Source organism: Salvelinus fontinalis, chromosome 13, assembly GCF_029448725.1.
Source record: "Salvelinus fontinalis isolate EN_2023a chromosome 13, ASM2944872v1, whole genome shotgun sequence".
In the NCBI taxonomy this organism is placed as follows: Eukaryota; Metazoa; Chordata; class Actinopteri; order Salmoniformes; family Salmonidae; genus Salvelinus; species Salvelinus fontinalis.
Window position 1 is genome coordinate 3,332,260 of NC_074677.1, and position 14,677 is coordinate 3,346,936.

The 14,677-nt window shown below is 45.6% G+C and overlaps 1 protein-coding gene across 1 annotated transcript; it reads left to right on the top strand.

Moving 5' to 3' along the window:
- The first annotated feature begins 276 nt into the window (after positions 1–276).
- mia (MIA SH3 domain containing) lies at positions 277–11,345 on the top strand. The gene is made up of 4 exons (XM_055941413.1): positions 277–490; positions 9,257–9,390; positions 10,007–10,117; positions 11,061–11,345. Exons 1-4 carry the CDS (start codon positions 367–369, stop codon positions 11,082–11,084), a joined length of 393 nt encoding a protein of 130 aa, XP_055797388.1. The 5' UTR covers positions 277–366; the 3' UTR covers positions 11,085–11,345.
- Positions 11,346–14,677: the final 3,332 nt, after the last annotated feature.

The following is a 14,677-nucleotide window of genomic DNA, read 5'->3' on the forward strand; positions in this document are numbered from 1 at the left end:
ACCACAGACCTGCAGACAGGGCTGCTCTCTCTCTGTAACACACTCACTCGCAATGCATTGAAGAATATGTGTGTCTCTGTGTGTGTCTCTGTGTGTGTGTCCTGTCCTGTCCTCTTTCTAGACAGTGGGTGGAGTGTGCTACTCTGGGACTGGGGGGGTGATGAGAGGTGTGTCTTCTGCAGGCCTGAACAGAGCTATCTTGTGCTCTTTCTAGACAGTGGGTGGAGTGTGCTACTCTGGGACTGGAGGGGGGGGGGGCTTCTGTGGGCCTGAACAGAGCTGGGTGTGTGTGTTTTCCTCCCCTTCTTAGCCTCTATTCAGACAGCAGAGCAGCAGAGAGAGAGAAGCAGAGTAAAGGAGAGAAAGATGTCCGCTCGAGGAGTGTGTGTGTGGGGTATTGTGTTTTTGTGTGTTGTGTCTGTCTGTCAGGCCGGAAGACAGATGCCCAAACTCTCCAACAAGAAACTGTGTGCCGACGCTGAGTGTAGCCGTGAGTACAGATAGAAATACAGCCACAGTACTACTACATCTATACTGTTACTATACTACATCTACAGTACTACTACATCTATACTGTTACTATACTACATCTACAGTACTACTACATCTATACTGTTACTATACTCCATCTACAGTACTACTACAACTATACTGTTACTATACTACATCTACAGTACTACTACAACTATACTGTTACTATACTACATCTACAGTACTACTACAACTATACTGTTACTATACTACATCTACAGTACTACTACAACTATACTGTTACTATACTACATTTGCAGTACTACTACAACTATACTGTTACTATACTACATTTACAGTACTACTACAACTATACTGTTACTATACTACATTTGCAGTACTACTACAACTATACTGTTACTATACTACATTTATAGTACTAGTAAAACTATACTGTTACTATGCTACAACTATTTTGTGAGTAGCCGTAAGTAAAGTTACAACTACAGCTACCATACTACTTTATTTCTACTACTACTATACTAATACTACCACCACTACCACTACTACTAATACTACTATTAATACTATACTGCTATAATGTTACTGCAGTCCGTATGCAAAGTGTCAAATGGGATGACGCTGGAGAGACAAAGCAGGTTCGGAGAGTCAAACATTTAATATAGAACGGACATGGAACGAGACAGGAAACGGACATGGAACGAGACAGGAACAGCGTCAGCAAACAGGTAACACAGACAAAAAACAAGTAGTGCAGCAGCAGGGATCAGAGCAGGGAACTGACAAATACACTGCTCAAAAAAATAAAGGGAACACTTTAAACAACACAATGTAACTCCAAGTCAATCACACTTCTGTGAAATCAAATTGTCCACTTAGGAAGCAACACTGATTGACAATAAATTTCACATGCTGTTGTGCAAATGGAATAGACAAAAGGTGGAAATTATAGGCAATTAGCAAGACACCCCCAATAACGGAGTGATTCTGCAGGTGGTGACCACAGACCACTTCTCAGTTCCTATGCTTCCTGGCTGATGTTTTGGTCACTTTTGAATGCTGGCGGTGCTCTCACTCTAGTGGTAGCATGAGACGGAGTCTACAACCCACACAAGTGGCTCAGGTAGTGCAGCTCATCCAGGATGGCACATCAATGCGAACTGTGGCAAGAAGGTTTGCTGTGTCTGTCAGCGTAGTGTCCAGAGCATGGAGGCGCTACCAGGAGACAGGCCAGTACATCAGGAGACGTGGAGGAGGCCGTAGGAGGGCAACAACCCAGCAGCAGGACCGCTACCTCCGCCTTTGAGCAGGAGGAGCACTGCCAGAGCCCTGCAAAATGACCTCCAGCAGGCCACAAATGTGCATGTGTCAGCATATGGTCTCACAAGGGCTCTGAGGATCTCATCTCGGTACCTAATGGCAGTCAGGCTACCTCTGGCGAGCACATGGAGGGCTGTGCGGCCCCACAAAGAAATGCCACCCCACACCATGACTGACCCACCGCCAAACCGGTCATGCTGGGGGATGTTGCAGGCAGCAGAACGTTCTCCACGGCATCTCCAGACTCTGTCACGTCTGTCACATGTGCTCAGTGTGAACCTGCTTTCGTCTGTGAAGAGCACAGGGCGCCAGTGGCGAATTTGCCAAATTTTGGTGTTCTCTGGCAAATGCCAAACGTCCTGCACGGTGTGTCTGCTCAAACGGTCAGAAACAGACTCCATGAGGGTGGTATAAGGGCCCGACGTCCACAGGTGGGGGTTGTGCTTACAGCCCAACACCGTGCAGGACGTTTGGCATTTGCCAGAGAACACCAAGATTGGCAAATTCGCCACTGGCGCCCTGTGCTCTTCACAGATGAAAGCAGCTTCACACTGAGCACATGAGCACGTGACAGACGTGACAGAGTCTGGAGACGCCGTGGAGAACGTTCTGCTGCCTGCAACATCCCCCAGCATGACCGGTTTGGCGGTGGGTCAGTCATGGTGTGGGGTGGCATTTCTTTGTGGGGCCGCACAGCCCTCCATGTGCTCGCCAGAGGTAGCCTGACTGCCATTAGGTACCGAGATGAGATCCTCAGAGCCCTTGTGAGACCATATGCTGACACATGCACATTTGTGGCCTGCTGGAGGTCATTTTGCAGGGCTCTGGCAGTGCTCCTCCTGCTCAAAGGCGGAGGTAGCGGTCCTGCTGCTGGGTTGTTGCCCTCCTACGGCCTCCTCCACGTCTCCTGATGTACTGGCCTGTCTCCTGGTAGCGCCTCCATGCTCTGGACACTACGCTGACAGACACAGCAAACCTTCTTGCCACAGTTCGCATTGATGTGCCATCCTGGATGAGCTGCACTACCTGAGCCACTTGTGTGGGTTGTAGACTCCGTCTCATGCTACCACTAGAGTGAGAGCACCGCCAGCATTCAAAAGTGACCAAAACATCAGCCAGGAAGCATAGGAACTGAGAAGTGGTCTGTGGTCACCACCTGCAGAATCACTCCGTTATTGGGGGTGTCTTGCTAATTGCCTATAATTTCCACCTTTTGTCTATTCCATTTGCACAACAGCATGTGAAATTTATTGTCAATCAGTGTTGCTTCCTAAGTGGACAATTTGATTTCACAGAAGTGTGATTGACTTGGAGTTACATTGTGTTGTTTAAGTGTTCCCTTTATTTTTTTGAGCAGTGTATATGGGAGGAAATAAACAGGTCCAGGTGAGTCCAATATCGCTGATGCGCGTGACGAGGGAAGGCAGGTGTGCGTAATGGATGATAGGAGTGAGTGATGCAGGGCAGCCTGGCGCCCTCAAGCGCCAGAGGAGGGAAGAGCGGGAGCAGACGTGACACCAAGTGTAGCCGTGAGTGCAGGTTTATCTGCAACTACTATACTACTACTGAAATACTACTACTAAACTACGACTACTACTACTCCTACTACTCCTACTAATCTACTACTACTATAATACTATGACTTATAATATTACTACTATACTCTGACTGTAATTCCTCTACTCCTACTGTTACTACTACTACTACTACTGGCGGTTTTGGAGCAGTGGCTTCTTCCTTGCGGAGTGGCCTTTCAGGTTATGTCGATATAGGACTCGTTTTACTGTGGATATAGATACTTTTGTACATGTTTCCTACAGAATCTTCACAAGGTCCTTTGCTGTTGTTCTGGGATTGATTTGCACTTTTTGCACCAAAGTACGTTCATCTCTAAGAGACAGAATGCGTCTCCTTTCTGAGCGGTATGACGGCTGCGTGGTCCCATGGTGTTTATACTTCCGTACTATTGTTTGTACAGATGAACGTGGTACCTTCAGGCTTTTGGAAATTGCTTAAAGGATGAACCAGACTTGTCGAGGTCTACTATTTTTTTTCTGAGGTCTTGGCTGATTTCTTTTGATTTTCCCATGTTGTCAAGCAAAGAGGCACTGAGTTTGAAGGTAGGCCTTGAAATACATCCACAGGTACACCTCGAATTGACTCAAATTATGTCAATTAGCCTACCAGAAGATTCTAAAGCCATGACATAATTTTCTGGAATTTTCCAAGCTGTTTAAAGGCATAGTCAACTTAGTGTATGTAAACTTCTGACCCACTGGAATTGTGACACAGTGAATTATAAGGGAAATAATCTGTCTGTAAACAATTGTTGGTAAAATGGCTTGTGTCATGCACAAAGTAGATGTCCTAAACGACTTGCCAAAACTATAATTTGTTAACAAGGAATTTGTGGAGTGGTTGAAAAACGAGTTTTAATGACTCCAACCTAAGTCTATGTAAACTTCTGTGAACGCTGCGTGTAACACATCCGGTATCAGGATAAATAAAAAGCAAGGTCTGCTAACTTTCTTTAATTATGTTTAATTAACGCAAACCATGAATGGCAAATGCAATTTTCGTATATACGGGTTCACTGTATCACCACGCAGGGTAAAGCAGGGAACTGGCAGGAAGTACGTAAACAGCTGTTCTAATACCGTGATGACGTAGTTCCAACTGTTGGCCTATCACAGTAGAGGCTGAGCGCGGTTTAGACTTTGCCCAGCCTATCACCGTTACTCAGACTGGTCCGCTTCTTTCAGATGTCCGCATCTGGTCGTTGCGTAGATTAGATCCATCTTGTGTCTGTCGATTCTCCACTGAAACAGTTCCTAATATGGTATTGTCCAGTATTCTAACTTCCTGATTGGCCTAGAGAGATGCACCCCTCCCCTCTCCAGACTGTCCACATCTGGTTGCTGGGTAGATTACACTGAAGCAGTTCCTAATATGGTATTGTCCAGTATTCTAACTTCCTGATTGGCCTAGAGAGATGCACCCCTCCCCTCTCCAGATTGACCACAGCTTTTATGGCCTGTCAGTCAATGTTGGTCAGTCTTTACACACCTACATCTGTATTGTGTGTGTGTGTGTGTGTGTGTGTAACAAAACAATATTCATCTTTGAACAATATGCTAGCAGGCTATAGTGCATAAACATAAATCCTAACACTTCCGACTTCAACTGTTTTATTTGTATTTTATATAACCTTTATTTAACCAGGTAGGCCAGTTGAGAACAAGTTCTCATTTACAACTGCGACCTGGCCAAGATAAATCAAAGCAGTGTGACACAGACAACACCACAGAGTTACACATGGAATAAACAATAAACAAGCCAATAACACAATAAACAAGTCAATGACACAGTAGAAAAAAGAAAGTCTATATACAGTGTGTGCAAAAGGCATGAGGAGGTAGGCAATAAATTGGCCATTGGAGCGAATAATTACAATTTAGCAGATTAACACTGGAGTGATAAATCATCAGATGATGATGTGCAAGTAGAGATACTGGTGTGCAAAAGAGCAGAAAAGTAGATAAAATAAAAACAATATGGGGATGAGGTAGGTAGGTAGATTGGGTGGGCTATTTACAGATGGACTATGTACAGCTGCAGCGATCGGTTAACTGCTCAGATAGTTGATGTTTAAAGTTGGTGAAGGAAATAAAAGTCTCCAACTTCAGCGATTTTTGCAATTCGTTCCAGTCACTGGCAGTAGAGAACTGGAAGGAAAGGCGGCCAAAGGAGGTGTTGGCTTTGGGGATGACCAGTGAGATATACCTGGTGGAACGTGTGCTACGGGTGGGTGTTGTTATCGTGACCAGTGAACTGAGATAAGGCGGAGCTTTACCAAGCATGGACTTATAGATGACCTGGAGCCAGTGGGTCTGGCGACGAGTATGTAGCGAGGGCCAGCCGACTAGAGCATACAGGTCACAGTGGTGGGTGGTATAAGGTGATTTGGTAACAAAACGGATGGCACTGTGGTAGACTCCATCCCGTTTGCTGAGTAGAGTGTTGGAAGCTATTTTGGAGATGACATCACCGAAGTCGAGGATCGGTAGGATAGTCAGTTTTACTAGAGTATGTTTGGCGGCGTGAGTGAAGGAGGCTTTGTTGCGGAATAGAAAGCCGATTCTAAATTTGATTTTGGATTGGATATGTTTAATATGAGTCTGGAAGGAGAGTACAGTCTAGCCAGACACCTAGGTATTTGTAGTTGTCCACATATTCTAGGTCGGAACCGTCCAGGGTGGTGATGCTAGTCGGGCGGGCGGGCGCGGGCAGCGAACGGTTGAAAAGCCTGCATTTGGTTTTACTAGCGTTTAAGAGCAGTTGGAGGCCACGGAAGGAGTGTTGTATGGCATTGAAGCTCGTTTGGAGGTTAGTTAGCACAGTGTCCAAGGAAGGGCCAGAAGTATACAGAATGGTGTCGTCTGCGTAGAGGTGGATCAGGGAATCGCCCGCAGCAAGAGCGACATCATTGATATATACAGAGAAAAGAGTCGGCCCGAGAATTTAATCCTGTGGTACCCCCATAGAGACTGCCAGAGGTCCGGACAACATGCCCTCCGATTTGACACACTGAACTCTGTCTGAGAAGTAGTTGGTGAACCAGGCGAGGCAGTCATTAGAGAAACCAAGGCTGTTGAGTCTGCTGATAAGAATGTGGTGATTGACAGAGTCGAAAGCCTTGACCAGGTCGATGAAGACGGCTGCACAGTACTGCCTTTTATCAATGGTGGTTATGATATCGTTTAGTACCTTGAGCGTGGCTGAGGTGCACCCGTGACTGGCTCGGAAGCCGGATTGCACAGCGGAGAAGGTACGGTGGGATTCGAAATGGTCAGTGATCTGTTTATTAACTTGGCTTTCGAAGACTTTAGATAGGCAGAGCAGGATGGATATAGGTCTGTAACAGTTTGGGTCTAGGGTGTTACCCCCTTTGAAGAGGGAGATGACCGCGGCAACTTTCCAATCTTTAGGGATCTCAGACAATACGAAAGAGAGGTTGAACAGGCTGGTAATAGGGGTTGCAACAATGGCGGCGGATAGTTTTAGAAAGAGAGGGTCCAGATTGTCTAGCCCAGCTGATTTGTACAGGTCCAGGTTTTGCAGCTCTTTCAGAACATCTACTGTCTGGATTTGGGTGAAGGAGAAGCTGGGGAGGCTTGGACGAGTAGCTGCGGGGGAGGCGGAGCTGTTGGCCGGGGTTGGAGTAGCCAGGAGGAAGGCATGGCCAGCCGTTGAGAAATGCTTATTAAAATGTTCGATTATCATCGATTTATCAGTGGTGACCGTGTTACCTAGCCTCAGTGCAGTGGGCAGCTGGGCGGAGGTGCTCTTATTCTCCATGGACTTTACAGTGTCCCAAAACTTTTTGGAGTTAGAGCTACAGGATGTGAATTTTTGCTTGGAAAACTAGCCTTTGCTTTCCTGACTGACTGCGTGTATTGGTTCCTGACTTCCCTGAACAGTTGCATATCGTGGGGACTATTCGATACTATTGCAGTCCGCCACAGGATGTTTTTGTGCTGGTCAAGGGCAGTCAGGTCTGGAGTAAACCAAGGGCTATATCTGTTCCTGGTTCTACATTTATTTGAATTGGGGCATGCTTATTTAAGATGGTGAGGAAGGGAATTTTAAAGAATAACCAGGCATCCTCTACTGACGGGATGAGGTTAATATCCTTCCAGGATACCCGGGCCAGGTCGATTAGAAAGGCCTGTTAGCTGAAGTGTTTTAGGGAGCGTTTGACAGTGATGAGTGTTGGTCGTTTGACCGCAGACTCATTACGGATGTAGACAATGAGGCAGTGATCGCTGAGATATTGGTTGAAAACAGCAGAGGTGTATTTGGAGGGCAAGTTGGGCAGGATGATATCTATGTGGTTGCCTGTGTTTACGGATTTGGAGTTGTACCTGGTAGGTTCATTGATAATTTGTGTGAGATTGAGGGCATCAAGCTTAGATTGTAGGACGGCTGGGGTGTTAAGCATGTCCCAGTTTAGGTCACCTAGCAGCACGATCTCTGAAGATAGATGGGGGGCAATCAATTCACATATGGTGTCCAGAGCACAGCTGGGGGCAGAGGGTGGTCTATAGCAGGCGGCAACGGTGAGAAACTTGTTTCTGGAGCGGTGGATTTTTTAAAGTAGAAGCTCTAATTGTTTGGGTACAGACCTGGATAGTAAGACAGAACTCTGCAGGCTATCTCTGCAGTAGATTGCAACACCGCCCCCTTTGGCAGTTCTATCTTGTCGGAAAATGTTATAGTTGGGGATGGTAATTTCAGGGTTTTTGGTGGTCTTCCTAAACCAGGATTCAGACACGGCAAGGACATCCGGGTTGGCAGAGTGTGCTAAAGCAGTGAATAAAACAAAGTTAGAGAGGAGGCTTCTAATGTTAACATGCATGAAACCAAGGCTTTTACAGTTACAGAAGTCAACAAATGAGAGCACCTGGGGAATGGGTGTGATGCTGGGGGATGCAGGGCCTGGATTAACCTCTACATCACCAGAGGAACAGAGGAGGAGTAGGATAAGGGTACGGCTAAAGGCTATACGAACTGGTCGTCTAGTACGTTCGGAACAGAGAGTAAAAGGAGCAGGTTTCTGGGCACGATAGCATAGATTCAAGGCATAATGTACAGACAAATGTATGGTAGGATGTGAGTACATTGGAGGTAAACCTAGGCATTGAGTGATGATGAGAGAGATATTGTCTCGAGAAACATTTAAACCAGCTGACGTCACTGCATGTGTGGGAGGTGGAACTGAAGGGTTTGTTAAGGCATATTGAGCAGGGCTAGAGGCTCTACAGTGAAATAAGACAATAATCACTAACCAGAACAGCAATGGACAAGGCATATTGATATATTGTATTTTAAACCTTTTAAAGCAGTACTAAAATATATGCATTTCAATGAGAGATTCCCTTTTCTGTACCCTTTGTACAGAAAAGGGACCGAAGCTGCTGCCAGGGACGCAAGGCCTGAGCACGTTGGAAAGTTAAAACCTGTGGTCATCCATACTGTTACTATAGTAAGTTAATATAATTCTACCATAACTGTGCTTCTTCAACAACTACAATCATATACTGATTGTACACACCTGTGTGTGTGTGTGTGTGTGTGTGTGTGTGTGTGTGTGTGTGTGTGTGTGTGTGTGTGTGTGTGTGTGTGTGTGTGTGTGTGTGTGTGTGTGTGTGTGGTGTGGTGTGGTGTGGTGTGGTGTGGTGTGGTGTGGGTGTGGGTGTGGGTGTGGGTGTGGGTGTGGTGGGGTGTGTGTGTGTGTGTGTGTGTGTGGGTGTGGTGTGGTGTGGGGGTGGTGTGGTGTGGTGTGGTGTGGGTGTGGTGTGGTGTGTGTGGGGGTGTGGGTGTGGGTGTGGGTGTGTGTGTGTGTGTGTGTGTGTGTGTGTGTGTGTGTGTGTGTGTGTGTTAGACCCCATCCTGATAGCGCGTGCCTTAGAGGACTACTACCCTGCAGACTGCCGGTTCATCTCTCTGCGTCAGGGTCAGGTGGTCTATGTCTACGCCTTGCTGAAGGACCGAGGAAACATGTTCTGGGCTGGCAGCGTAAGGATCTCTGTGTGTGTGTGTGTGTGTGTGTGTGTGTGTGTGTGTGTGTGTGTGTGTGTGTGTGTGTGTGTGTGTGTGTGTGTGTGTGTGTGTGTGTGTGTGTGTGTGGGTGTGGGGTGTGCAAGTGTTGGTGCTTCTTGAGATGTGAATGTATAGTAGTATTTATATATAGTAGTATTTATATACAGTATTATTTATATATAGTAGTATTTTTATAGTATTATTTATATAGTAGTATTTATATATAGTAGTATTCATATAAAGTTATATTTATTTGTAGTAGTATTTATATATAGTAGTATTTATACATAGTAATATTTATTTGGTTTGTATGGTCTTCTATCAGACTGCAAAATATTATGTTGTTCTATGGTCTGCTATCAGACTGTAATATATTATGTTGAGACATTGTAACAGAGCAGTTTCATGTGTAAGCTTGAGACCTGAAGACTTACATTTGCTCTGTGTGTGCGTGTGTGTGTGTGTGTGTGTGTGTGTGTGTGTGTGTGTGTGTGTGTGTGTGTGTGTGTGTGTGTGTGTGTGTGTGTGTGTGTGTGTGTGTGTGTGTGTGTGCGTGCGTGTGTGCGTGTGCGTGTGTGCGTGTGTTTACCAGGTCCAGGGGTCGTACTACGGGGAACAGGAGGCAAGACTGGGACATTTCCCCAGCAGCGTCGTTGAGGAGACACACGCTCTCATGCCAGCTACCAACGAGGTCATGACTGATGTAGGTGGACACACGAACACTCACAAACAAACACGCACACAGACATAATTAATAATTTTCAAAATCAATTGATATAGATTATTAGGCATCTCTCCTCCTCTCCTCCTCTTCTCCCCCTCTCTCCTCCTCTCCTCCTCTTCTCCCCCTCTCTCCTCCTCTCCTTCTCTTCTCCCCCTCTCTCCTCCTCTCCTCCTCTTCTCCCCCTCTCTCCTCCTCTCCTCCTCTTCTCCCCCTCTCTCCTCCTCTCCTCCTCTTCTCCGCCTCTCTCCTCCTCTCCTCCTCTTCTCCCCCTCTCTCCTCCTCTCCTTCTCTTCTCCTCTCCTTCTCTCCGCTCCTCTTCTTCTCCTCTCCTCCTCCTCTCCGCTCCTCTCCTCCTCTCCCCTTCTCTTCTCCTCTCCTTCTCTCCGCTCCTCTTCTTCTCCTCCACTCCTCTTCTCCGCTCCTCTCCTCCTCTCCTCCTCTTCTCCCCCTCTCTCCTCCTCTCCTCCTCTTCTCCGCCTCTCTCCTCCTCTCCTCCTCTTCTCCCCCTCTCTCCTCCTCTCCTCCTCTTCTCCCCCTCTCTTCTCCTCTCCTCCTCCTCTCCACTCCTCTTCTCCTCTCCTCCTCCACTCCTCTTCTCCGCCTCTCTCCTCCTCTCCTCCTCTTCTCCCCCTCTCTCCTCCTCTCCTCCTCTTCTCCCCCTCTCTTCTCCTCTCCTCCTCTTCTCCCCCTCTCTTCTCCTCTCCTCCTCCTCTCCTCCTCTTCTCCTCTCCTCCTCTCCACTCCTCTCCTCCTCTCCTCCTCCTCTCCACTCCTCTCCTCCTCTTCTCCCCCTCTCTTCTCCTCTCCTGCTCCTCTCCACTCCTCTCCTCCTCTTCCCCCTCTCTTCTTCTCTCTTCCTCATCTCCACTCCTCTCCTCCTCCTCCTCTCCTCCTCTTCCCCCTCTCTTCTTCTCTTCTCCAGAATTGGGACTTTTACTGTAACTGAAGACGGAAGTGTCCTGATTCTTTATCTCCCGGCTGGTGCACTGCAGAACAAGGACAGCCCTTACAGCATCAAAACAGGATCGCTATTATCTACACGCTATGATGAAAACACATTATAGTTGAATAACTGCTTTATTACAACCATGCATAAACAGTATATTGTTTAGAATAAACCTTCCTCTCAGCTGTTTAATGTTAATAACCAGGCATGTTAATCTCTGTGGCTTTAATCTGAAAGAATAAATATACTATGCTGCTCTGATCACTGTTGTCTCTTCTGGTGTCTAGCCTTCATTATTACTGCTGTCTAGCCTTCATTATCACTGCTGTCTCTTCTGGTGTCTAGCCTTCATTATCACTGCTGTCTCTTCTGGTGTCTAGCCTTCATTATTACTGCTGTCTCTTCTGGTGTCTAGCCTTCATTATTACTGCTGTCTAGCCTTCATTATTACTGTTGTCTCTTCTGGTGTCTAGCCTTCATTATTACTGCTGTCTCTTCTGGTGTCTAGCCTTCATTATTACTGCTGTCTCTTCTGGTGTCTAGCCTTCATTATTACTGTTGTCTCTTCTGGTGTCTAGCCTTCATTATTACTGCTGTCTAGCCTTCATTATCACTGCTGTCTCTTCTGGTGTCTAGCCTTCATTATTACTGCTGTCTCTTCTGGTGTCTAGCCTTCATTATTACTGCTGTCTAGCCTTCATTATTACTGTTGTCTCTTCTGGTGTCTAGCCTTCATTATCACTGCTGTCTCTTCTGGTGTCTAGCCTTCATTATTACTGCTGTCTCTTCTGGTGTCTAGCCTTCATTATTACTGTTGTCTCTTCTGGTGTCTAGACTTCATTATCACTGCTGTCTCTTCTGGTGTCTAGCCTTCATTATCACTGCTGTCTCTTCTGGTGTCTAGCCTTCATTATTAGGGCTGTCTCTTCTGGTGTCTAGCCTTCATTATCACTGCTGTCTCTTCTGGTGTCTAGCCTTCATTATCACTGCTGTCTCTTCTGGTGTCTAGCCTTCATTATTACTGTTGTCTCTTCTGGTGTATAGCCTTCATTATTACTGCTGTCTCTTCTGGTGTCTAGCCTTCATTATCACTGCTGTCTCTTCTGGTGTCTAGCCTTCATTATCACTGCTGTCTCTTCTGGTGTCTAGCCTTCATTATCACTGCTGTCTCTTCTGGTGTCTAGCCTTCATTATCACTGCTGTCTCTTCTGGTGTCTAGCCTTCATTATCACTGCTGTCTTTTCTGGTGTCTAGCCTTCATTATCACTGCTGTCTCTTCTGGTGTCTAGCCTTCATTATTACTGTTGTCTCTTCTGGTGTCTAGCCTTCATTATCACTGCTGTCTCTTCTGGTGTCGAGCCTTCATTATCACTGCTGTCTCTTCTGGTGTCTAGCCTTCATTATTTCTGGTGTCTAGCCTTCATTATTACTGCTGTCTCTTCTGGTGTCTAGCCTTCATTAATACTGCTGTCTCTTCTGGTGTCGAGTCTTCATTATTACTGCTGTCTAGCCTTCATTATTACTGCTGTCTCTTCTGGTGTCTAGTCTTCATTATCACTGCTGTCTCTTCTGGTGTCGAGCCTTCATTATCACTGCTGTCTCTTCTGGTGTCTAGCCTTCATTATTTCTGGTGTCTAGCCTTCATTATTACTGCTGTCTCTTCTGGTGTCTAGCCTTCATTATTACTGCTGTCTCTTCTGGTGTCTAGCCTTCATTATTACTGCTGTCTCTTCTGGTGTCTAGTCTTCATTATTACTGCTGTCTCTTCTGGTGTCTAGCCTTCATTATCACTGCTGTCTCTTCTGGTGTCGAGCCTTCATTATCACTGCTGTCTCTTCTGGTGTCTAGCCTTCATTATTTCTGGTGTCTAGCCTTCATTATTACTGCTGTCTCTTCTGGTGTCTAGCCTTCATTATTACTGCTGTCTCTTCTGGTGTCTAGCCTTCATTATTACTGCTGTCTCTTCTGGTGTCTAGTCTTCATTATTACTGCTGTCTCTTCTGGTGTCTAGCCTACATTATCACTGCTGTCTCTTCTGGTGTCTAGGCTTCATTATTACTGTTGTCTCTTCTGGTGCCTAGCCTTCATTATTACTGCTGTCTCTTCTGGTGTCTAGCCTTCATTATTACTGCTGTCTAGCCTTCATTATTACTGCTGTCTAGCCTTCATTATCACTGCTGTCTCTTCTGGTGTCTAGCCTTCATTATTGCTTATTTATAAAACACTCTTAGGCCTCACTCCCCCCTATCTGAGATTTCTCCTGCAGCCCGCATCCTCCACATTTTCTTATTCTTTTTATTTCACCTTTATTTAACCAGGTGGCCAGTTGAGAACAAGTTCTCATTTACAACCCTAACCCTTTATTTAACCAGGAAGGCTAGTTGAGAACAAGTTCTCATTTACAACCCTAACCCTTTATTTAACCAGGTCGGCCAGTTGAGAACAAGTTCTCATTTACAACCCTAACCCTTTATTTAACCAGGTAGTTGAGAACAAGTTCTCATTTACAACCCTAACCCTTTATTTAACCAGGTAGTTGAGAACAAGTTCTCATTTACAACCCTAACCCTTTATTTAACCAGGTGGCCAGTTGAGAACAAGTTCTCATTTACAACCCTAACCCTTTATTTAACCAGGTAGTTGAGAACAAGTTCTCATTTACAACCCTAACCCTTTATTTAACCAGGTCGGCTAGTTGAGAACAAGTTCTCATTTACAACCCTAACCCTTTATTTAACCAGGTGGCCAGTTGAGAACAAGTTCTCATTTACAACCCTAACCCTTTATTTAACCAGGTGGCCAGTTGAGAACAAGTTCTCATTTACAACCCTAACCCTTTATTTAACCAGGTAGTTGAGAACAAGTTCTCATTTACAACCCTAACCCTTTATTTAACCAGGTAGGCCAGTTGAGAACAAGTTCTCATTTACAACCCTAACCCTTTATTTAACCAGGTAGGCCAGTTGAGAACAAGTTCTCATTTACAACCCTAACCCTTTATTTAACCAGGTGGCCAGTTGAGAACAAGTTCTCATTTACAACCCTAACCCTTTATTTAACCAGGTGGCCAGTTGAGAACAAGTTCTCATTTACAACCCTAACCCTTTATTTAACCAGGTGGCCAGTTGAGAACAAGTTCTCATTTACAACCCTAACCCTTTATTTAACCAGGTAGGCCAGTTGAGAACAAGTTCTCATTTACAACCCTAACCCTTTATTTAACCAGGTGGCCAGTTGAGAACAAGTTCTCATTTACAACCCTAACCCTTTATTTAACCAGGTAGGTCAGTTGAGAACAAGTTCTCATTTACAACCCTAACCCTTTATTTAACCAGGTAGGCCAGTTGAGAACAAGTTCTCATTTACAACCCTAACCCTTTATTTAACCAGGTGGCCAGTTGAGAACAAGTTCTCATTTACAACCCTAACCCTTTATTTAACCAGGTAGGCCAGTTGAGAACAAGTTCTCATTTACAACCCTAACCCTTTATTTAACCAGGTAGGCCAGTTGAGAACAAGTTCTCATTTACAACCCTAACCCTTTATTTAACCAGGTGGCCAGTTGAGAACAAGTTCTCATTTACAACCCTAAC